Source organism: Haliotis rufescens, unplaced genomic scaffold (assembly GCF_023055435.1).
Source record: "Haliotis rufescens isolate VD_foot unplaced genomic scaffold, xgHalRufe1.0.p SCAF_5, whole genome shotgun sequence".
NCBI classification, from domain to species: domain Eukaryota; kingdom Metazoa; phylum Mollusca; class Gastropoda; order Lepetellida; family Haliotidae; genus Haliotis; species Haliotis rufescens.
The window spans coordinates 939,042-963,086 of NW_025964223.1; the positions used below are offsets into that span (position 1 = coordinate 939,042).

Here is a 24,045-nt window from a genome sequence, read left to right on the forward strand (position 1 = left end):
AGCTGGTTGAGTAAATTATACAGCTCATCTTTGGACTTTTGTATTTTATATATTGTAAAACATTTGACAATTGTAAAATCCTTACAATGAAAATGAATCCATTTTAACACTGAAATTTAAAATGGTAAAATCATTGCCATACTCAGTCATCACTGACACTGACAAATATTAGACACTGTTCGCGGACATTGATCACACTATTAGATTTACAGTTCTCACTCAGTCCAGTGTTAGCAGTCGCCCAGCATCATAAAGGTACTGGAGTGGGCACCACGCGCATCTATAGATGTGCCAGGTGGCTGACGAGACGTTGCTCCAGCTAAATCTCTTACCAGGTTTGGAGTTCCTCTTATTGTTGTTCTGTATTTTCCATGATTGGCTTGTTCACCGGCTGCTCATGAGATTCAGATAACAACAGCAGGACTATGAACAAAACACATTTTTTTCATCTACTGGGTGTTGAGAGGAAATATATAAACAGCACATTGTCTCAAACAACTCACCAGTTTGCCAACAGAGAGTAAAGTTATAATAACATACAAAATACTTTGGACAAGTCCACAATTAATATAAGTGGTGCATTTTTCATAGTGTAGGCAAAGGGCACCAAAAACCAGCTTTACTGTAGGCGATCGGCACTGTGGGCAAATAGAGATGATTCGTATCTATCCAGATAGGTTGCCCTAGACTAATACCACAATACCAGCACCCGTGAAGATCCGGGTAGAGAATAGGCCTTCAGCAACCCATGCGACTAACGGTATCGGGAGGTCAGACTCGATGACTTGGTTGATGCATGTCATCGTATCGATGTTCATGATGTCAATCACTGGGTTCTCTGGTCTAGACGCGATTATTTACAGACCGCCGTCATATAGCTGGAATATTGCTGAGCGCGGCGTTAAACAACAAACAAACAAACAACCAAACAAACTTCAACATCAGAGTTCTTCATGTTATCTGTTGTATCTTGACGCCCATCTGCACTTTCACATCTGTCTGCACACACGTAAAAACAAGGTGCTGCTGAAATTCACCGATGCTCTTTGTTATTGCAATGTCCTTCGGATTTGTACGCTTAATATTAAAATGGTACGTAAAGCCTAACACCGCTTATCTGAAAACAAAATGTACACGAAATGCATTCAAAACGGCACTGTTCACAAAACATCCAGATATTAATTTGCCACAAAAAAAAGGTTGGACGAGGTTGTCTTGACTACACATGGCACTAAATACATAATAATATATATATATAATCTGTTGTATACGAAATTCTAATCTGTACCCCCGTCTCCAAACATTCCTTGTCTCAAACAACTCACCAGTTTGCCAACAGAGAGTAAAGTTATAATAACATACAAAATACTTTGGACAAGTCCACAATTAATATAAGTGGTGCATTTTTCATAGTGTAGGCAAAGGGCACCAAAAACCAGCTTTACTGTAGGCGATCGGCACTGTAGGCAAATAGAGATGATTCGTATCTATCCAGATAGGTTGCCCTAGACTAATACCACAATACCAGCACCCGTGAAGATCCGGCTAGAGAATACGCCTTCAGCAACCCATGCGACTAACGGTATCGGGAGGTCAGACTCGATGACTTGGTTGATGCATGTCATCGTATCGATGTTCATGATGTCAATCACTGGGTTCTCTGGTCTAGACGCGATTATTTACAGACCGCCGTCATATAGCTGGAATATTGCTGAGCGCGGCGTTAAACAACAAACAAACAAACAACCAAACAAACTTCAACATCAGAGTTCTTCATGTTATCTGTTGTATCTTGACGCCCATCTGCACTTTCACATCTGTCTGCACACACGTAAAAACAAGGTGCTGCTGAAATTCACCGATGCTCTTTGTTATTGCAATGTCCTTCGGATTTGTACGCTTAATATTAAAATGGTACGTAAAGCCTAACACCGCTTATCTGAAAACAAAATGTACACGAAATGCATTCAAAACGGCACTGTTCACAAAACATCCAGATATTAATTTGCCACAAAAAAAAAGGTTGGACGAGGTTGTCTTGACTACACATGGCACTAAATACATAATAATATATATATATAATCTGTTGTATACGAAATTCTAATCTGTACCCCCGTCTCCAAACATTCCTTGTCGCTTAATTAAATCTACATTTCAATGAAGTTTTATAACAGTAGAAGATCGCACGGCTGTTCCCTTTACCTCCTACTTCTATATCTGAACGCTTCTGTCATATCATGTTTTGGACTGATCCCATTACTTCCTTGTGAATTTTTTAATTGTCTTTTTTTCTTCTTCTTTCCCAGTCGAAAGGGCCCCAGACGTTGAAGCCGTCTCACGTCCCCGAGGGAGACGAAGAGATTATTAGTCACACGGAATCGCATTGCCACCAAGCGCGTCTTTGAAACTCGCTGAACTCCGTCAAAAACCAAACCAGGAGGAACAATTAAATGCCCTGCGGAAACGAGGAACGCCGCCATGAAAAACGTATGGCAGACGATTCCGACCAGCCTGGGACCGCAAACATCGGAGTTGTGCAACCGCGATCAGTCAAACAATAAAGAACGGAGATCCGAATAAATCCGAGCGGTTCGGCCATCATCGGTCACACTCGAGTAGACTCGTAGACCCCATGCAGAGCAAACATGTGGACGTTACGGGAATTGTGAAATTTATGACACAATTAATTCATCGCGCTTAGTAAGCTGCAATAATGGTAATCGGGTAATATGGTGGTTTTTTATTTCATGATGGTTTTTAATCTTTGTTTACAATGTTTTACGAAAAAATAAAATGAGTCCATTCATATCCGATCATGTGTTTTGACGTTGAACGAGTAGACATCTCGGGTACTAGGTGTGTTTTGGCGCCGTGATTGAACAAAAGGATCATAATTGACGCACGTGCGTTACATGCTCTGTGGATTTCAAATATGTTTTGTCGTCGTGGCAAATATTACCATCCTAACGAGAAAGGATTAAAAGTAAAGCTCACAATAATACATTTTACCTCGAAAATAAATTTGAATCCCAACAGATGTGATTTAAAATACATTTGCGGATTTAGCGTGTGTGTGCCATTACTAGGTAATATACAACTTTAAAAAAAAAACATAGAAAATAAATTACTTTATTCTTGAGCACATAACAAACACGTGCAAATGTTAAATTTCCACAATAAAAACAGTTCAGTTGTAACTTGATAAATGAGGCTTTAAATCAAAATGTACATTTTATCAGATTTCTAGAGCCTTTTCATTATGCAGTTGTTTCAAGTTCTCGGCGTTTAATGGTCCCTGCAGCAGCTGACTCCCCGGCAGATCTACTAGCCATGGCATGCAACACGGGAATCGTGAGACAACAACAATATCCTGAAATCTGGAAATGAGAAATATTTTGACTTTTCAAATATATATATGGTTGAATCAAGAAAACGGTTGAAGCTGAGAAGATTATTCTTATGTAAAGTTTGTTTATTTCGTTTTTGGTTTGTCATTGTTTCTTCTTTTACAACGTCGATTGGGGTTCGTATCTTCTACTACTCGAAATGTACACCATTTATTTTCAAAAAATGTATATCTTATATATACATATTTACATGAGTATTAAACTGAGCGGCAAAAGAAAATATACCTAGCGTGTGTTTTTTAAATTGGAAATTGCTCACTCCTGCAACAGTTTTTAAAAAGTAATCTGTGGCTGGGTAAATTCGTGTACAAATAAAACAGCTCAATGACGACTGGGGTAAGAAATGAATTTGCAACTACATGACCCCACCATGTTTGAAATGTTGCAAAATTGTGCCGTTAGAGAAAATTTATTGATTTTTTCATAACATGTCTGAGGTACCAATCATCATCAATTGTGTTTTATGAGAAATCTGTTGGGGCTTTTTTGTATGCGAATACTAAGTAGTTATTTTTTCCAGCTAAAGATAAAAAAACAGATATTTTTTTTAAAGTTCAAAGCTATGAGACTGAATATGTTTTTAAGAAACACACACAGTTTAATTTTGTGGCCGGAAACTTCTATATTTTTTAACAGTCTGAAGCATAATTAATTTTTTTAATTTTTGGAGGGGACAATTCATTTTTTTTCCATTTTTTTATTCATTCACTAAAATACCAGGAACCAGCTTAAGACAGGGTTATTTTACTGACCACATAATGTACATTACATTCTATAGTACAGAATGTTCTAAGCAAAAACAAATGCAAACTTTATCTGGCTTTTGTGGATTTTTAAGAACGTTTTCGATTTAGTAAATCGGGATAAGTTATGATTTCATAGTCTGAATGATAAAGTGCTGAACGCTTTAAGAAGTAATCAGTAATCATAAATGTGTTAAATCCCGTGAAGGAGGAAACGTAAATGTACCAAGATATTTGACTGCGCAAATGGTTTATGTCAAAGATGTACCTTTCTCATTGTTCATAAGTGAATTGTCAAAAGAAGTTATTCCTAATGACAAAATATTCTTAATTTCCTGATGCGTTAGAAATATGTGATATATTACAAATACTGTGTCTGTTATTCGCTGATGACGTTGTTTTAGTAACAGACAGCGCCAAATGCTATTACAGACGCAATTAAATATTCTTGAAACTCATTCCGATAAGTGGAACTTGAAATATTGGATAAAACAGTAAAAAACTGTATTTAAACGGGCAGGTCTGTTTTCGACAAAGGATATTTGACATTACAAAGGTAAGTTTACTGTGTCCAGATACAGATATTTTCGTTTACTCTTTAATTTTTCAGGAAACGTTAGACTCAGTCAATAAGGGGATAAGAGGGGATATTTTTTAAATTAATAGAAACTTTAAGTAAAATTGACATTGTTTCGAAAACGGTATTTTCAAAAGATATTTTATGCGCAAATACAGCTAATTCTCTCACAAACTGATCCATCTACTATCGTGTAAAGTTTCTTAATGTCGGATTGCAAACTCCTAATGCTATAGTATATGGAGAAACAGGTCGCTTTCCGATTTATGTAAACTTTCTCCTTAGAACAATAAACTATTGGCTAACAGTATCATATGCACGGATACAGATTACCAGAAAAGGCATACAGCAAGTTAGCGTGTGTAGATAACTGTGGATGGGACACATGGGACTCTAATATTTGGTCATAACCTTTTTTCTCATGGTTTTGGATTTTTCTGGGTATCTCAAACGAAGTGCAATCAAATGTCCCTTCTACACATAAAACATATTTAAGGATGCATGTGTCATATATATTATTTTTTCAAAACTGTCACCCACTCGTTAATTCAAGACCACGTTAATATTAATATAAAGAATTTAAGAATTAATTAGCACCAGAGAAATATGTCTCAGTCTTGTCTGTCGGCAAGTTTAGCAACATTCTTTTAAAATTTAGAACGGATCTTTTAAAATTCAAAACAAAGACGGGAAATATTTGCCAATAATTGATAGACCACTGAAATATGTCCAGTTTGCAATTACGGCATAGAGGATGAATTCCACTTTCTATTTATTTCTTCATATTAAAGCTTTTGGACACATCCCAGTATATATACCATTAAGTCAGGTTTTGGTACTAAGAGTGAACGTTTATTAAAAGATGTACCATATTACTTATAACATATAATCTTGAAAAAAATTAATTGTTATAAACTGACAATGTCCTTGTGTTTGTGTTTCTGTATGAATGTATGGTATAAAGTTGACATATCTTTTTCTCTATCTTCTTCTTTCTGTTCTCCCTTTCTTTCTCTCCTTCTTCCTCTTCTTTCTCTTCCTCTTCTTTCTTTTCTTTCTCGTCTTCTTCTTTCTCTACTTCCTCTTCTTCGTCTTTCTCTACTTCCTCTTCCTCTTTTTCTCTACTTCATCTTCTTCTTTTTCTACTTCCTCTTCTTCTTTCTCTACTTCCTCTTCTTCGTCTTTCTCTGCTTCCTCTTCTTTTTCTTTCTCTACTCCCTCTTCTTCTTCTTTCCCTACTTCCTCTTCTTTGTCTCTTCTTTCTCTTTCTCTTCCTCTTCTTTCTCTACTTCCTCTCCGTCTGTCTCTTCTTTCTCTTCCTCTTCTTCTCTACTTCCTCTTCTCTTCTTTCTCTTCCTCTTCTTTCTCTACCTCCTCTTCTTCTTTCTCTACTTCCTCTACTTCTTTTTTCTCGACTTTCTCTTCTTCTTCTTTATCGACTTTCTCTTCTTCTTTCATTTCTTTATCCTCTGCATCTTTCTTTTCTTTCTCTTCTTTCTCTTCTTTCTCTTCCTCTTCTTCCTCTTCTTTCTCTACTTCCTCTTCTTCTTTCTCTACTTCCTCTTCTTCTTTCTTTACTTCCTCTTTTTCTTTCTCTTCTTTCTCTTCTTTCTCTACTTCCTCTTCTTCTTTCTTTTCTTTCTCTTCCTCTCCATTCTCTTCCTCTTTTTTCTCTACTTCCTCTTCCTCGTCTTCTTCTTCCCATTCTCTTCCTCGTCTTCTTCCTTTTCTTCTTCTTTTTCTTACTCTACTTCTTCATCCCCTTTCCCCTCCTCTTCTTCCTTTCTTCTTCTTCCTCTTTCTCTTCTCTTCCCACTTACTGGAAGAAAGGAAGAAAGAATACTTCCATAACAATGTTTGCGCATCCTGCGTGTGATGACACGGTTAGGTGTCGACAGATATATCCAACATCGACACGAAGCAGAATAACCAGAATTATTACTCAAACAACCACCGAAAATTCTGCACTTATGGAAATTGTTTTTCCTTTTTTTTCACAGTCAGCAACAAAAGTCTTTGATAAACATCTCGGGAACGACCGAAAAGATGCGAGACTGTTCGACTGTCTGTCTCGTTCTCAACTGCGTGATCAATCAGGGCTAGTCTATTGGCTGACGCGAACCCACGCGACATATGGCAAGCGTAGACTTACATTCTGTTGAGTAATCAGTTGTTAATTTGAGACCATCTGGGGTCATTGCCGATGATGTCGCGACCGGCCCGATGTAGTTCTAGTTGCCGCGACAGCAGGCCTGAATGTACCTTCTCGTGATGCTCAATTTCAGCAAAAAACTAAACTGGTTCCACTGTTTGTTTGCGCAGGTAACAAGGGCAAATCTCGCCGTTCCTCGTGTGATTGTATTTCACACAGAGAGTACACTCTCTATTCTAACCTAATCGTGCATATATATCCTCTGTGATGAATGGGTTAGCCACGTCTCTTGTATCAACTATTTGAAGACCTTGTACACCCGAGTGACGAGTCGCTCTACTACTGTTCCCTTTGAAAGACCCATATTAACTATTAAATATTGGCAAATAGGGATCAACGTCGCGTTTAAGATTGTTACGCTCATAAAGACGTCCATGCACGTGTATATGTGGTCTGTGATGTATTTTGGGGTTCTATTTTCAACCATTCTATTTTTGAACAAATTTGACCATTCGTCACCACCCGCCTCTTTCTGTAACCTGCAATACTGCTTGTCCAAGAATGACACGAGTTGATGAAACTTAACGTCGCTCATCCTCCTCTCTTGCGTGTTAGTGACCGGTGAAGTTCCGGGGTAAAACCCTATGCTTGCCGTAAAAGGCAACTAACGGGATCAGGTGGTCAGGCAATTGCGTGGATCGATGTACATGATGTCAAACACTGGATTGTCTAGTCCAGACTCGATTATTTACAGACCGCCGTCACATAGCTGGAATATTACTGAGTGCGGAGTAAAACAACAGACAAACAAAAAGCATGTTGGTCCACTCGATACGGCATTACTTGGTACCCCGAAACACAAGTGTCAAAACGTGTGGTGTCACACTGGCCAAGTGACTTAGTTCAAATGTGCCTCTGTTCACCCAGCAAGAAATGGGTACCCGATATTTTAGGTGGATGTAAAAAACTTCTAGCGCCCGTAGCCAGCTTGGGTTATATAATCCCCATGGAGTTGAGAATGATAACTGGAATACAAACGGATCCACTGGTCGAGGAACAAATAAAACCTCATTTGAGCAGATACTTGTACCTGGATGCCTGCGGTGCAATGTAATACACGATACAATACAATACACGATACAATACGATACACAATACAATGCACGATACAATACAATACACGATACAATACAATACACGATACAATACAATACACGATACAATACGATACACAATACAATACAATACAATGCACGATACAATACAATACACGATACAATACGATACACAATACAATACAATGCACGATACAATACAATACACGATAAAATACGATACACAATACAATACAATGCACGATACAATACAATACACGATACAATACAATACACGATACAATACAATACACGATACAATACGATACACAATACAATACAATGCACGATACAATACAATAAATATATAATATACAATACAATACAATAGACGATACAATACAATATATAATACACAATACAATACAATACAATAGACAATACAATACAATAGACAATACAACATTATATAATTACTCGGTGAACACCACTAAATGCTTCCAAAGCTATTTTTTAATAAATATTCAAGTTAATTTACTTCAATCAGCCAAAACAACCTTAGGTCTTTTGGTTGACAGTGACAGAAAGAAGTTTAAACTTCAGTGTTTCGTCATCACATCTCCCTGTGTGTGTAGCTTACTTGTTAAAGACGTCACGGTCCTTGTCACCACACATACCTCTAGTAAACATCCACCTCACGATACGTGTCACATCCCACCCAGACAAAGGCTAACCTGTGTACATAGTTCCGGTTAATGGCGGTAATAGGCATCCTGTGTGGTTGGTGATTAATGTATGTGTCGGCAAAACACAACGGATACATTACCAGTTTCGAAATCTATGACAGACATCGGGGACAAAATGCAACTTTGAAAGTTAAAAATACCACGCGCATAGACTCACAGACACAAACACAACCCTGTCAAAAGGCTGCATTCAAAGATCGAATACGATGCTTTCACAGGCCTAACCCAAATAACGTAATTAATTCTGCTGTAAATCCGACCGGGCCAGAACCTTTTTCATTTTTTAAGGATTTCACAAGTTGTTTTTCCTCATAACTGAGTTCCCCTTCTGCTTTCGCCGCTGTATTGTCAGAAAGTTTAGGGATGTGAAATGTATCTGACAGATTGTTTAGATCAATTTTTCAAACTTCTTGTTTAGTGTAGAGTTTTTTGTAGAATGATCTCACTTCATTCAGAATCTCGTTATCACATTTCCACTAACAGTTTCAACGCGCATGTATGCTTTGTTTGTGAAATTCCTTGCTTCCGGGTTTGAGAAATTTTTAAATAGTTTGTCACCCATTTCCAGCCATAACGCTTTTGATCTTATTTACATTCCCTTTGTTTTAACCCCACTTATTTCATCAAGTTTCCCATTAATCAGTTCAGTTTCAATTACGAAGTCCTTGTTTACTTCATCATTAGGTTCATTATCAAGTAGACCGCCTCCGTCGTCTAGTGGTAGAGTGTCCGCTCGGAGAGAGAAAGGTCCTGAGTTCGATCCCCGGCCGCGTCATACCTAAAGACGTTAAAAGATGGTACTTTTTGTTACCCTGTCTGACGCTCGGCACTAAGTGACTAAAACAAGGACTGGTCGGCTCGGAGTCAGTATGCTGTGTCTGAGAGGGGTATTCATGTTAAACATCAGTCCGGACGAGTACATACATACATACATACATACATACATACATACATACATACATACATACATACATACATACATACATACATACATACATACATACATACATACATACATACATACATACATACATACATACATACATACATACATACATACATACATACATACATACAAACACACACACACAAACACACAAACACACACACACATACACACACACATGTATATGTTCGTCGCTATATAAGTGTAATAATCTTAAGCGCAAGGTTAAACACAATTTCATCTTAAGTTTTACCACTGTGAAGAAACCAATGGCCCAACAAACAAAGGCGTCAGGGCTAATCCTTAGGGATGCAACTCGGCCCAACAAACAAAGACGTCAGGGCTGATCCTTAGGGATGCAACTCAGCACAGTGAATTCCTAAAACATCTGAGTGCTAATTATGAATTCATCCTCACCAGTTTCCACATTATTGTACTGTTCTTTTGTTTCCATGACGTTTCTGATAGTTTTGACACATTCCGGATCTCGTAAAAGATCATTATTAAATTTCCAAAAGCCTTTCCCGCGTTAGCCTGATAGTTTGAGAGTTATCCAAATAGATGGAAAAAAAACTAGGTTCTATTTCACATTTTACAAAAGAAAATTATGGGATTAGGTTGCCGCCAAGAAGGTTTCTGATGGATTAAAATCTCTCAAGGTATCTATTAAATCAAAGTCTTCCTGGAGTATAGTATAGTATAGTATCGTGAATGACATAAGCCACGATGTGCTCACAGATCAAGGTTGGTTTTCTTTTCTTTTGTTTGTTTGTTTCTTGTTTAACGCCGCACTCAGCCATATTCCAGCTATATGACAGCTGCCTGTAAATAATCAAGTCTGGACCAGACAAACAAGTGATTGGCATCATGAGCATCGATATGATCGAGAAAATGCAGTGTTGCTATCGATGTTGAATGCGATATGGGCCTTGTCAAAACCTAATTCTGTTCTCCAGATCAGAAGTCAATCTTCTATCAATCATTTCTACCTTTATCAACATCTGAAACGTTTCAAAGGTTAAAGGAAACTGTCATTGCCTCCCATCGGAAGGTTACAAAATGCTTCATTACGTATTTACAGATAAATATCAATACATTAATAGGGCCTATGCTCAAATAAGAGAAGTATTATTGAATTTGATTCACATATATTGTAACCCCAGACTAGCGTTTAAATGTTGGTTCGTAGTCACGGGGTGGCACGTGGGCCTGTGTACAGCGCACGTGTCACAATCAGGCGAAGTTAAGCAACGCTGGCGGATAGTAGGTGGATGGGTAACTGTGTGCAGCAAGCTTCACTCCTGAGAGTTTCAAGGGCTTCGGTCCTGCCCCACACTGAAGCATATGCAGCACGTGTGGTGACTCCTTGGTCATGTGACTTTGTTCGAAATGAGCCTCTGTTTACCCAGCAGTGAATGGGTACCCGGTAGAATGAGATGGTAAAGTGGCTGTTCACCTTCTAGCGCCTAAAAGGCAGATTTGGTTGTATTATCTAGGGAGCTGAGAATGATCCATTGATCCTTTGAATGGGGTAATAATATTGTTTAGAGCCGCAGGGTAGATTCCAACTTGGAAGTCAGACCTTCATAAATGCATTCTTCCATATTATATTTTTATAAGAAAGTACGTCGCTTTGAAGACCGCCAGGTCACCCCTGCCCCAACCTCACCTGCCAATATTGTCCACAGAAAGATTTAATTTTTTTTAAAACATCGTCAATAATTGTCTCAAATTAGCTGAAAAATTGTTCTTAGTATCTTTTCTTATGCTCCATTTAGGGCGATGTGGTAGGAATGTTGTTAAAGCGTTCGCTCGTCACGCCGAAGGACCCGGTTCGATTCCCAACGTGGTGAAATGTGTGAAACATTTCGTGTGTCCCCCGCTATCATGTTCATGTCATTTTGGTACCGCCTCCGTGGTCTAGTGGTAGAGCGTCCGCCCGGAGAGCGGAAGGTCCGGGGTTCGATCCCCGACCGCGTCATACCAAAAGACGTTAAAAGATGGTACTTGTTGTTACCCTGTCTGGCGCTCGGCATTAAGGGGCTAAAACAAGGATTGGTCGGCTCGGAGTCAGTATACTGTGTCTGAGTGGGGTATTCATGTTAAACTGCGGCATGGTATCTCAGTGAGCTAGCACTATAAATCGGCATCAGTCCGGACTAGTACAAGCAGCCACACAAACACACACACGTACTTCCACGTCGCTTTATAAGTGCAATAATCTTGGACGCGACGTTAAACCCCATTTCACCTCACCTCACCTCATGTCATTTTGGTGAAAACGGCGTAACTATACTCATTCACGTTTCCCTAGTTCCCTTTCTACATGCGTGTTAAACACTACCATGTTATCAAATTCAGAGGTACAATGTTATTTGGCCTTCGAGGACAAGCGGACACGAAGAGTGTCGACGTGTGAGATGCGGCGCCCTTGTAAAAAACCTGGGCAACACCTTCAAGACACGACACCCCCCGCGGAGAACGTACAACACATGCAGTATCAACGACTGAAGATGCTAACGGTTTAAGACGTACATTAATTATACATGAACGAGAGCTTTGTTCTAGTCTCGCGAGAACACGACGTAATCAGCGTCTAACGCCGAGGGTAATGAGAGTTACCTGTTGGGTAATCATTCCCCACCAAGAGCATGATGGGAACGCTGTGCAGTGTGCATCTGTGACGCCGGTGTGCGTGTGGACGCTCACCTGCATGGCGCTGATTGCACATTCATGCAACATTTACGCACCTGTCTGCAAGAAGGCAAGCGATAGCACAGCACCTTGCATCAGTCGCCACGTTATCAAATGGATACATCAATTTCTCTTTTAAATTTATTAAAAAATATATAATGATATTTTAAGATGCATCACATCTGTCCTCTTCCTTTTCATAACGGTTACGAACCACGTGATTTAACGTCGGCCACACCCCACCCGTCTCCACCAACTACGACATGTGTCCGACTCACAATGCTTTCAGGGAGACTCAGATTTTTTAACGTTTGCAAATTATCGGCGTATTTTACCAAACACATTACATTTCCAATGTGTGTAAGCAAGGTTAGTCATGCGGAGAGTGGCGCGCATGTGATCAAAAGTGTGACGTAGCGATTTCGCCGTACTTTTGGCGGCGATGCTGTAATTCTTTATCCAAGTCTTTCGTTTATAATCCATATCCAATGAAAAGAAACGACAGCACGATTGTGACGAGTTTTTATATTTATCAAAAAAACGTGAGAAAACGTTAATTTTCAAGGCGAAGCAAATGCAGTATTCAAAGACTGGCGGCATTGTAGTTTGTCTTCAAGTACGTGTAAGCTAGCGTTGAACAAATGTCATTTGACTCAAGCATTGTGACCTAGTTCTTGTTGTTATACAGCCAGACACGCTGCTGTCGTCCAGTGAGAGTTAACTATTCAAATATGCATGTACAAACGGTTTCATCATTCAGAAGGGGCGGTCGGGTAGCCTAGTGGTTAAAGCTTTCTGGTGTCCCCGCCGTGATATTGCTGGAATATTGCTAAAAGCGGCGTAAAACCATACTCACTCACTCATCATTCAGATAGGGAAACGGATGGCAATTCGCTGTGCAGAGTTGCGTCCCTTGGCTATGCCAGAACACTATGATCATTGGCTCGAATCCCGGATTGCCCTGGTCTGTCTAGGTTTGTCAGCCGTACTCAGAGGTTTTGCCAAAGTGGTTAACGTCTTAGACTTGCATCACTTCGAGCATTTCAGACATCAAGATGACCCGCCGTGGTATAACTGAAATACAGTTAAAAGCAGAGTTAAACACCCATACACTCTCACTCACCCCTACACACACTTTAACTCACTCACTCACTCACTCACTCGTCCACCTAATCTCATTAAAATCAGATCTTAGTTCTCGCTATGCTAAACAAAGATCTGAGGACATCCCATTAAGGGTCACGTCAGAACGAACTTTCATCCAACCAATCAGAGCGTCGCTTACCAGATCATGAAAGTGACAGTCGGAATGTGTTTTCTAATCATGCAACCACGAAATATTTAACACGGGGTATTCCGAACTACAGTTACGGGTGTTATGATTATATCCAAACAATCTAGGCCTTCTATAAGCCTTTCCAGAATGCAGAATGTTCTTCTTATCAGTTTTAGTTTTTTTTAATCGAGATTACGTCAAAATATGTTTCGAGGCGTAGTCGCCAGTTTGAAACTAGTGTCGTAAAGCTCGAGAAAGCTGACTTCTGATTGGCTAATGTCGATTTCTTGTCAGTCATTTCATTGGTCGGTCAAAATTCGCGAAAGGTCGTTCTGACGTGACCCGTAAAGGGATGTCCTCAGATCTTTGTTTAGCGGACGCGAAAACTAAGATCTGATTTTAATGAGATTGCTCATCCACCCACACACCCAATTTCACTCACTCACTTACTCACTCAACGTATCCTATTTTCAACGTTTCCTCACCTCACCGTATTTTCATTTCATCGTATCTTCATCTTAACGTACCCTCATCTCAACAAACCCTCATTTCGCCTTCTCACCTCAACGTACCCACATCTCGGGACTCCAACGTACCCTCATCTCAACGTACCCGCATCTCAACGTACCCTCATCTCAACGTACCCGCATCTCAATGTACCCGCATCTCAACGTACCCGCATCTCAACGTACCCACATCTCAACGTACCCGCATCTCAATGTACCCGCATCTCAACGTACCCGCATCTCAACGTACCCGCATCTCAACGTACCCGCATCTCAACGTAACCGCATCTCAATGTATCTTCATCTCAACGCCTTCTTATCTCAACTTGTCTTCAGTTTAACGTCCTCGGTCTCAACGTATCCTCCTCTCATTTCAACTCTCGCAACACACCGGTCACTTTCCTACGAGTCCTCGTAACCAAGAACGGTAAGATCTCCCCGTCGAAGTGCTTTGTCTCCGTCATGTGGAGGTCAGGTCCAGAAGCTGTTGTAACACGACAGTCAAGAAGATGCACAACGTGTTTACATACCAGGGCCCCGTTCCTCAAAGCGATCTTAGCACTAAGGTGATCGTAAGTCCCATACTTTAACATAGGCTTACGATCAACGTAGCACTAAGATCGCTTTGAGGAACGGGGCCCTGGCCCTTCACAAAGCAATCTTAGCTACGACAATATTCAAGTATGGGAGTAAAATTTCTGGTAAGATAGCTTTGTTGAAGTGGACCTATAGCTAGGGTGCCGTTGTACAAAGCAATTTCAGCCCTAAGATGATCGTAACTCCCAAACCTTAACATAGACTTACGACAGTCGTAGCGCTAAGGTTGTTCTGTACAACGGCACCCGGGTCACGTATTATATCAAAATGAAACCATATTTACACAACCCATATGAAACTGACACGAATCATAGATAACCTAATTTAGAGGTTACGTAAGCGGGTGTCAGTAATTATGAAAAGTGCCTGCACGACTTTGATACAATACCAACCTCGTTATTACAAAAATATGAACGCCCGTCAGAATATTAACGAATTGTTGCTGAATGTATCTGCTTATGTAAAGGGACAGATTCTGAATATACCTTATAATCCAATGGTTACATGCTTTGTAAATCTGCCTTCATAAATTATTTTGATTACATCTGCCCGCGTCATCACGTAATCTCCACGCAACAGCTGGCAATGTGCTTTTTCAGTTGGTGACAAAAAATCGAGAGTGTAGAGAATGGTTTTCTTTCTCACATAGAAACTGGTAGCTTTTTCCGTGCTTTTAAATTAAACCGCTTAAAACTGCATTATTTCTTCATCCAGTGAGTCGATACCGCTGAGATGTAACATATGTCAATGTCACGGCTATCAGGGGCGATAATCGTAACTTGTTTGACAAACCCCATGACCTAACTCGTGCCCTGATCGCTGGAACCACTCAACGAGTGACCCCAGCTATAGGAGGGGGTCGAGAGTGTTAATTATGCAGTTTATCAAATTAATTTGTCTGTTTCTCCAGAGATCTCCCATTGTCCTTTTTGCTTTGTAAGTCGATCAATTCATCTCGCCGCGTCTGACGTCTCTTGTTGGCCAGTCCGAGGCTGACAAAACCCCACATCTCTCGATCGCTGAAGGCGATTACTATCGCCTAACAAATACAACGCTGTAGGAGATGTTGATTGGCGGAGTTCCTCACAATACAGTCGCATCTGCCACAGATTCGCACATATTAAAATGTTCCGTGTTTTTGACCATCACCCATTCTTGTCGTCGTAGCCATTATTGGTATTGCTTTTGGTGGCTCCTACCCATTTAAGATATGAATTACGGCGGTCAAAGAAAACTTGTTTCAAGAAAAGCATGGAGCATCGGGGAAGTATGGCACTGACAAATGATCCCTCTATTTTGGCAGCAATTCAAAGAGGCCTGCATCCCTAAAGAAATTTATTAATCAGGACCGACTTAGATTATGGAATATCAGCCTATCCAATATTAATTCATTTATATTTGATAAAAAATATCACACTACAAAGACGATACAAGATGAATCAAATGTAGACATATTCTGGCAAACGTGGTGCTATTAAAACATGATTTATATATAAATACAAGAATTTTTCAGGAAGCGACTAGTTATATAGAACATATTTTGTCATGAAGCTATTGTGGCACCGGATCGGAATATTGAAAAACACTTACAATAAAATAGAACACGAAATCATTTAATACACAGTACCATGGCAGTAATAAACAATATATTTGTATAATAAAAAACAATACACATCCACATTTGCAAAAAGGTCTAAATTTTCAAGATATGCATAATGTTGCGAAATTTCGAAAGTTATGTATATAATTTTTTTATTAATAAACGTTAATTAATAAAACGCCACTTGACCTTATACGCCCCCGTGCGCTATGGAACAGCAAGGGGCCTGGGTTTGACCAACATACACTCCCTTGGAGTGGACCGTGTGTTGTGGTAGGAAGTGGGGTGTCGCATTTACATGAATGGTAGCGCCTCATGTGCTACATTTACCGCCTTATAACTGCCGTGCAAACTGAAGTATACATTTGAGTTTCGTATTTGACTCCAAAATTACAAACGTTATCAAAGCGTTACTAGGCTGAAACCGAAGACCCGGGTTCGAATCCCGACATGGGTACAATGTGTGAAGCCCATTTCTGGTGTCCCCCGCCGTGATATTGCTTGAATATTGCTAAAAGCGGCGTAAAACCAAACTCACTCACTCACTCACTACTAGGCTGAAAACAGTCGCCGAAACACTGCCATCTTAAGGTTCAAACACAACTATGATACCGGCTTCACTGGTCAGTACGTCTACCTTCTTTGAGAGGCATTTAGAAGTTGGAGTACTAAGTAAGGATAAGATATATGGATGAACAACTTATTTTTTTACAATTAGGAGCGACGTTTCGGTGTTAGGACCTGCACCTACACCGAAACGTCGCTCCTAATTGTAATAAAGAAGTTGTTCATCCATATATCTTATCCTTACTTAATATGTTTACCCTTGTGTGTACATAACAGGCTTCTCAACTCCAATGTACTTCACCTTAAATCTACTCCACTGTATAAACACTGTCTCCTACCTGTATATATACTTGTAATCATACTGTGTACATCACTTGCTTGATAACGAAACGTCGCTCCTAATTGTAATAAAGAAGTTGTTCATCTCTTTACTTAGTACTCCAACTTCTAAATGCCTCTCAAAGAAGTTATGATACCCGTATCAAATACAGCACCATCGAATAACCATTTCTTGTTTGTTTCATGCCACCATCAAACATCAAACATGTGACAACATCACATATACGTTGTATTCTCATTAACAATATTTGTGTAGATATCGAAAAATAAAGTATAATATTGCGCCGTGATAGGCCTCGCATTCAAATGACTCTAGGTGGATCAGTCGTCTTGGGCAATTCACTGTGCAGAGTTGCATCCCTAAGGATTAGCCCTGGCAATGCGTCTTAGTTTGTTGGGCCATTGGTTTCACCACAGTGGTCAAAGCTGAGGTGAAATGGTGTTTAACGTTGCGTTGTGTGTGTGTGTGTGTGTGTGTGTGGTGTGTGTGTGTGTGTGTGTGTGTGTGTGTGTGTGTGTGCGTGCGCGCGCGCGTGTGCGTGTGTGTGTGTGCGCGTGTGGTGTGTGTGTGTGGTGTGTGTGTGGTGCGTGTGTGTGTGTGGTGTGCGTGTGGTGCGTGTGTGTGTGTGGTGTGTGTGTGTGGTGTGTGTGTGGTGTGTGTGTGTGTGTGTGTGTGTATGGTGTGTGTGGTGTGTGTGTGGTGTGCGGGGATGTGTGTGTGTGTGGTGCGTGGGTGTGTGTGGTGTGGTGTGTGTGTGTGGTGTGTGTGTGGTGTGTGTGCGTGTGGTGTGTGTGTGGTGTGTGTTCGTGGTGTGGTGTGGTGTGTGTGTGTGCATGTGGTGTGTGTGTGTGGTGTGGTGTGTGTGTGGTGTGGTGTGGTGTGGTGTGGTGTGGTGTGGTGGTGTGTGTGTGTGTACTTGTACTAGACCGGACTGATGCCGATTTTATAGTGCCCGTTCAGACACAGTATACTGACTTCGAGCCGACCAGTCCTTGTTTTAGCCACTTACTGTCGAGCACATGCAGGGTAACAGGTACCTATTTTAACGTCTTGTGGTATGACGCGGCCGCGGATCGTACCCCGGACCTTTCGCTTTCCGTGCGGACGCTCTACCACTAGACCAGGGATGCAGTCACAGTGTCAAAGACCGGTATCATGTATTGGGAACAAATACTCTATGCATTGATTAGATTCTCACGGTAGGGATGGCGGGTCAGAAAAGGTCCCCGGTTTCTACCGCTTGTGTCCTTGTACGGATTCAGGGTCAGAACAGGTCCCCTGTTGCTCATGCGTGTGTCCCTGTAGGGGTGGCGGGTCAGAACGGGTCCCCAGTTTCACATGCCTGTGTCCCTGTAGGGCTTCCGGGTGAGAATAGGTCCCCTGTTGCTCATGCGTGTGTCCCTGTAGGGGTGGCGGGTCAGAACAGGTCCCCAGTTTCTCCTGTCTGTGTCCCTGTAGGGATGGCGGATCCGAATAGGTCCCCTGTTTCTCATGCGTGTGTTCCTGTAGGGATGGCGGATCCGAATAGGTCCCAAGTTTCTCATGCGTGTGTTCCTGTAGGGATGGCGGATCCGAATAGGTCCCCTGTTTCTCATGCGTGTGTTCCTGTAGGGGTGGCGGATCCGAATAGGTCCCCTGTTTCTCATGCGTGTGTTCCTGTAGGGGTGGCGGATCCGAATAGGTCCCCTGTTTCTCATGCGTGTGTTCCTGTAGGGATGGCGGATCCGAATAGGTCCCAAGTTTCTCATGCGTGTGTTCCTGTAGGGGTGGCGGATCCGAATAGGTCCCCTGTTTCTCATGCGTGTGTTACTGTAGGGATGGCGGATCCGAATAGGTCCCCTGTTTCTCATGCGTGTGTTCCTGTAGGGGTGGCGGATCCGAATAGGTCCCAAGTTTCTCATGCGTGTGTTCCTGTAGGGGTGGCGGATCCGAATAGGTCCCAAGTTTCTCATGCGTGTGTTACTGTAGGGGTGGCGGATCCGAATAGGTCCCCTGTTTCTCATGCGTGTGTTCCTGTAGGGATGGCGGATCCGAATAGGTCCCCTGTTTCTCATGCGTGTGTTCCTGTAGGGATGGCGGATCCGAATAGGTCCCAAGTTTCTCATGCGTGTGTTACTGTAGGGGTGGCGGATCCGAATAGGTCCCCTGTTTCTCATGCGTGTGTTCCTGTAGGGATGGCGGATCCGAATAGGTCCCCTGTTTCTCATGCGTGTGTTCCTGTAGGGATGGCGGATCCGAATAGGTCCCAAGTTTCTCATGCGTGTGTTCCTGTAGGGGTGGCGGATCCGAATAGGTCCCCTGTTTCTCATGCGTGTGTTCCTGTAGGGATGGCGGATCCGAATAGGTCCCAAGTTTCTCATGCGTGTGTTCCTGTAGGGGTGGCGGATCCGAATAGGTCCCCTGTTTCTCATGCGTGTGTTCCTGTAGGGATGGCGGATCCGAATAGGTCCCCTGTTTCTCATGCGTGTGTTCCTGTAGGGATGGCGGATCCGAATAGGTCCCCTGTTTCTCATGCGTGTGTTCCTGTAGGGATGGCGGATCCGAATAGGTCCCCTGTTTCTCATGCGTGTGTTCCTGTAGGGGTGGCGGATCCGAATAGGTCCCAAGTTTCTCATGCGTGTGTTCCTGTAGGGGTGGCGGATCCGAATAGGTCCCAAGTTTCTCATGCGTGTGTTCCTGTAGGGATGGCGGATCCGAATAGGTCCCCTGTTTCTCATGCGTGTGTTCCTGTAGGGGTGGCGGATCCGAATAGGTCCCCTGTTTCTCATGCGTGTGTTCCTGTAGGGGTGGCGGATCCGAATAGGTCCCAAGTTTCTCATGCGTGTGTTCCTGTAGGGATGGCGGATCCGAATAGGTCCCCTGTTTCTCATGCGTGTGTTCCTGTAGGGGTGGCGGATCCGAATAGGTCCCCTGTTTCTCATGCGTGTGTTCCTGTAGGGGTGGCGGATCCGAATAGGTCCCAAGTTTCTCATGCGTGTGTTCCTGTAGGGATGGCGGATCCGAATAGGTCCCCTGTTTCTCATGCGTGTGTTCCTGTAGGGGTGGCGGATCCGAATAGGTCCCCTGTTTCTCATGCGTGTGTTCCTGTAGGGGTGGCGGATCCGAATAGGTCCCAAGTTTCTCATGCGTGTGTTCCTGTAGGGATGGCGGATCCGAATAGGTCCCCTGTTTCTCATGCGTGTGTTCCTGTAGGGGTGGCGGATCCGAATAGGTCCCAAGTTTCTCATGCGTGTGTTCCTGTAGGGCTTCCGGGTCAGAATAGGTCTCTTATTTCTTATGCGTGTGTTACTGTAGGGATGGCGGGCACAACTCACAACGTACACTCACTTTGTGGGACGCCGCTTCCGTTGGCTGCTCATCCTACAACATACAAATTTAATATACTTCCGGTCCTCGCAGTTCCTTCTGATATTCACATTGGTGTTTGTGACTAATATATCACTATTTGTCCTCTTACTCACAGGAAGTCGTGTGTGAACTATATCTATTTTGAATTACGAATCCATAAATGAAAACAGATAAGGGCTTCCGTTGCATATTGATAATTTTAGAATGAAACGCAGCTTGTCGCTTAAAAGGAAATTGTTTTGATCCTATTTGGTTGTTCTGAAAGTGTGAATGTGTCATAACGGCAATGAACATGCGTCGTGTTGTAAATGGATTTAACCCCCTGCAACCTCGTGCTCACCGTGCCATTACAGTTCCATTCTATCGAAAGTAACATGCGATAACTCGGACAGGGCGACCAGCCTGGTTGGTCAATGCAGAAACGGCTTTCATCTTAAAATACAATCCTTCTACAATGCCTATTCTGGTAATTCCGATGATATTGTGTCCATATCTGGCACTAAGGTGATCGAAACTCCCATACCTTAACATCGGCTTACGACAGTCGAAGGCTAAGATCGCTTTATGCAACGGGGCTCTGGTGGCGTTAAACGTGGGCCGTATGGTCGACGACAGTGGAGATTTGCACCCTACGTCGACCTGTTTGACCGGTGAGAAATTCGTGCGATTACTGAAAGTTGGGTTTTGGTGAAAGTTATGATGTGAAATTAGAGTTTGTCTATGTGAAGATCCGGGTTAGAGTAGGTCTTCAACAACCCTTGCTTGTCGTAAGAGGCGACTAAAGGGATCGGGTGGTCAGGCTCACTGACTTGGTTGATGCATGTCATCGTATCCGAATTGCATGGATCGATGCTCATGATGTCAATCACTGGATTCTCTGGTCCAGACGCGATTATTTGCAGACCGCCGTCATATAGCTGGAATATTGCTGAGTGCGGCGTTAAACAACAAGCAAACAAACAAATAACATTGTGAACATTTAGGAATCAGCGCGAGTTATGAAAACAGTACCTAATCCTCATCATCAAGAGAATGTTATGAACAATGGGAAATCTTATGTATAAAACATTATCCAGACACGACCATTTTTTGGTTATCGTGGAAACAGTTTTCCATGTGTTGACAATAATGGGCGGTCTTAACCTCCGGGAAAGATAAGCGAACAGTCGTGCATATTTCACTGATCGATATTAATTGACAGATGTCTGTGATAATTAGCGCTGTTTCTTCCTCAACTCTCTCCCTTTAAGACCCACGTCGCTACATCACAGACATACCAATGTCATATTAATATTGTTGTCATGGAAACACAGGTATTTATATCATTCTCTGTGTTCTCATGTCGCATACAAGAACTGCAGCGTGCAGACTCTGAGTTCTAATTCGTGTGATGGGCGTAATGTGACAATAGGACCCGGATGGGCTGGGTGATGAGGTTCATTGCGTGTCATTGTACCCCGACAGCATGGGGAGATGCTCACAATATCAATCACTAGTTTTTTTTGTCCCTGTTCGATTTTTTAGAGACCACCGTCATATAGCTTGAATGTTGCGACCGTGGTAAACAACAAACAAACAAACACAAGCAGAAAAACGCATGCAATAAAGACAGCCTATAGTACACATTATAAGGAAAGCCTGCTTGTCCGGCACTGTCAGTTGTGAAGTCTGTATATATTCAAATTGACAAGTTCATGACTTCGCTGGGCATGGAACTGTCCGTATTAACGGGGTAACATTGTACCCAAGAATGACCGCTTAGCGGTTTTAATATTCACCAACGTAGTCTTGATGAGCGCTGCTCGCGCTATCGCGTTGATAAATCTAAATAACGATATACATCGAAACCAAGCATAACTTTAAAAAGGTTGTTGTTGTTGTTTTTTAAATATAGAATTTCGAAATTTTCTAAATTCCAAATGGTGTGTATCAGGTCATCCGAGAGTAGATTCCTGGGTTGTATGTAAATGTAATTAAAAGCCCTCGGTTGGGGAGGTGAAATTGAGTTTAACGTCGCGTTCAAGATTATTACACTTATATAGCGACGCGCATGCACGTGTGTGTGTGTGTGTGTGTGTGTGTGTGTGTGTGTGTGTGTGTGTGTGTGTGTGTGTGTGTGCTTGTACTAGTCCGGACTAATGCCGATTTTATATCATATCATATCATAATATTATTTATATTTTATTTATGTGTTACATGTTGTATGTGTACACATTAGACATTAAAAACATGCATAAAATACAAACAACATCAGGCCATAAAAGGCCTAAGAGAGACAATGGACAATGAATTACAGTTTTAAGTAAGGAAATGTTGCCTACGTGCAAACATTTTTTTAATAAGTGCGGCAAGAGGTTTTATATACATGTTACAGTTCATTAAGAACACTGACTGGTTCACAGGAGAAAAGGAAATAAACGTAGGATCAGACTTTATAATTCTCAGCCATAAATCATATCTTAAGTCAGAATAAAATGGACAGTTAATGAGAAAATGTATCTCATCTGCTACAGCGTTATTATTACATAATTTACAAATTCTATCCTGTAAAGGCGTGATAGGTTTAGCAAATCTACCATTTTCAACTTGTAAGGGTAATGTGCCGCAGCGTTACTTGCTTAGGATACTACGATGGGACCTGTTCATAATACATATAACATAGGGTTCAGCTGACAGCGAGTGTTTGAACAATCGATAAGTACGAAGCTTATTTCCATTTTGTAAACCTCCATCATTCCACAATTCTGAATACCAATTATGCTCATCTAACGCTAAAAACTTATATCATAGACGGGTAAAATCGAATTGGGTTAAATGCAGACCGTCAGAGATAGTTAGATCTAAACTATTAAGCAAATCCAAAACATTGTTTACCCAGGATTTACGGAATTTTGTAGACCATTTACTAATCCAACAAAGAAGTGTATAGGGATCGACCGCTTGAATTCGCCGCCCAAAACGAAATATTTCAATATGCTGTTTTGTAAGTGGGTCCATCCTAATTCGCCACGGACTGATAGATTTGGAGTTTTGTTAATAACCGCAAGGAAGAAACGAGCAGCTCTGTTTTGAACAGAATTAATACAGCTGAATTGCTTGAAGCCCCAGATAGCCGAGCAGTACGAAAGTATAGGCTGAACAAGATTATCATACAGTTTATTAAAAACTGAAAATGACATACCACCTGCTGGGGATGACGTTTTATATTAGACTAGAATATCCAGGACATGTTAATAATGCACTATATTCTTGAATTTTAGCTAACTTGGTCATAAAGAGACAGCGTATGGATTGTCCACGCTCTGAACATGGCTCAGAAAGTCTACACCCTGTCTCTAGAAGGTGAGCTTTGCGACTCCTTTTAAAGGTGTGAGTGAGTTGGATTTAACGCCGCTTTTAATAGTAATCCTGTTATATCACGGCGTGTCAGCTTAATGTGGGGGGAAAGCCTA

The 24,045-nt window shown here is 41.6% G+C and overlaps 1 protein-coding gene across 1 annotated transcript; it reads right to left on the reverse strand.

Moving 5' to 3' along the window:
* Positions 1–349: 349 nt before the first annotated feature.
* LOC124111852 (101 kDa malaria antigen-like) lies at positions 350–6,185 on the reverse strand. The gene is made up of 3 exons (XM_048383763.1): positions 6,061–6,185; positions 5,697–5,848; positions 350–423 (listed from the first exon to the last, which is right to left on the reverse strand). The coding sequence occupies exons 1-3, from the start codon at positions 6,183–6,185 to the stop codon at positions 350–352; spliced, it is 351 nt and encodes a 116-aa protein (XP_048239720.1).
* Between the last annotated feature and the right edge of the window lie 17,860 nt (positions 6,186–24,045).

Coding starts and splice junctions, on each gene's coding strand:
- LOC124111852 (XM_048383763.1), bottom strand. CDS start 6,185: ATGAAAGAAGAAGAGAAAGTCGATAAAGAAGAAGAAGAGAAAGTCGAG. Junction 5,849..6,060: donor GAGAAAGAAGAGAAGAGGAA/GTAGAGAAGAAG, acceptor AAGATGAAGTAG/AGAAAAAGAGGAAGAGGAAG. Junction 424..5,696: donor GAAGATAGAGAAAAAGATAT/GTCAACTTTATA, acceptor TTTTGTTCATAG/TCCTGCTGTTGTTATCTGAA.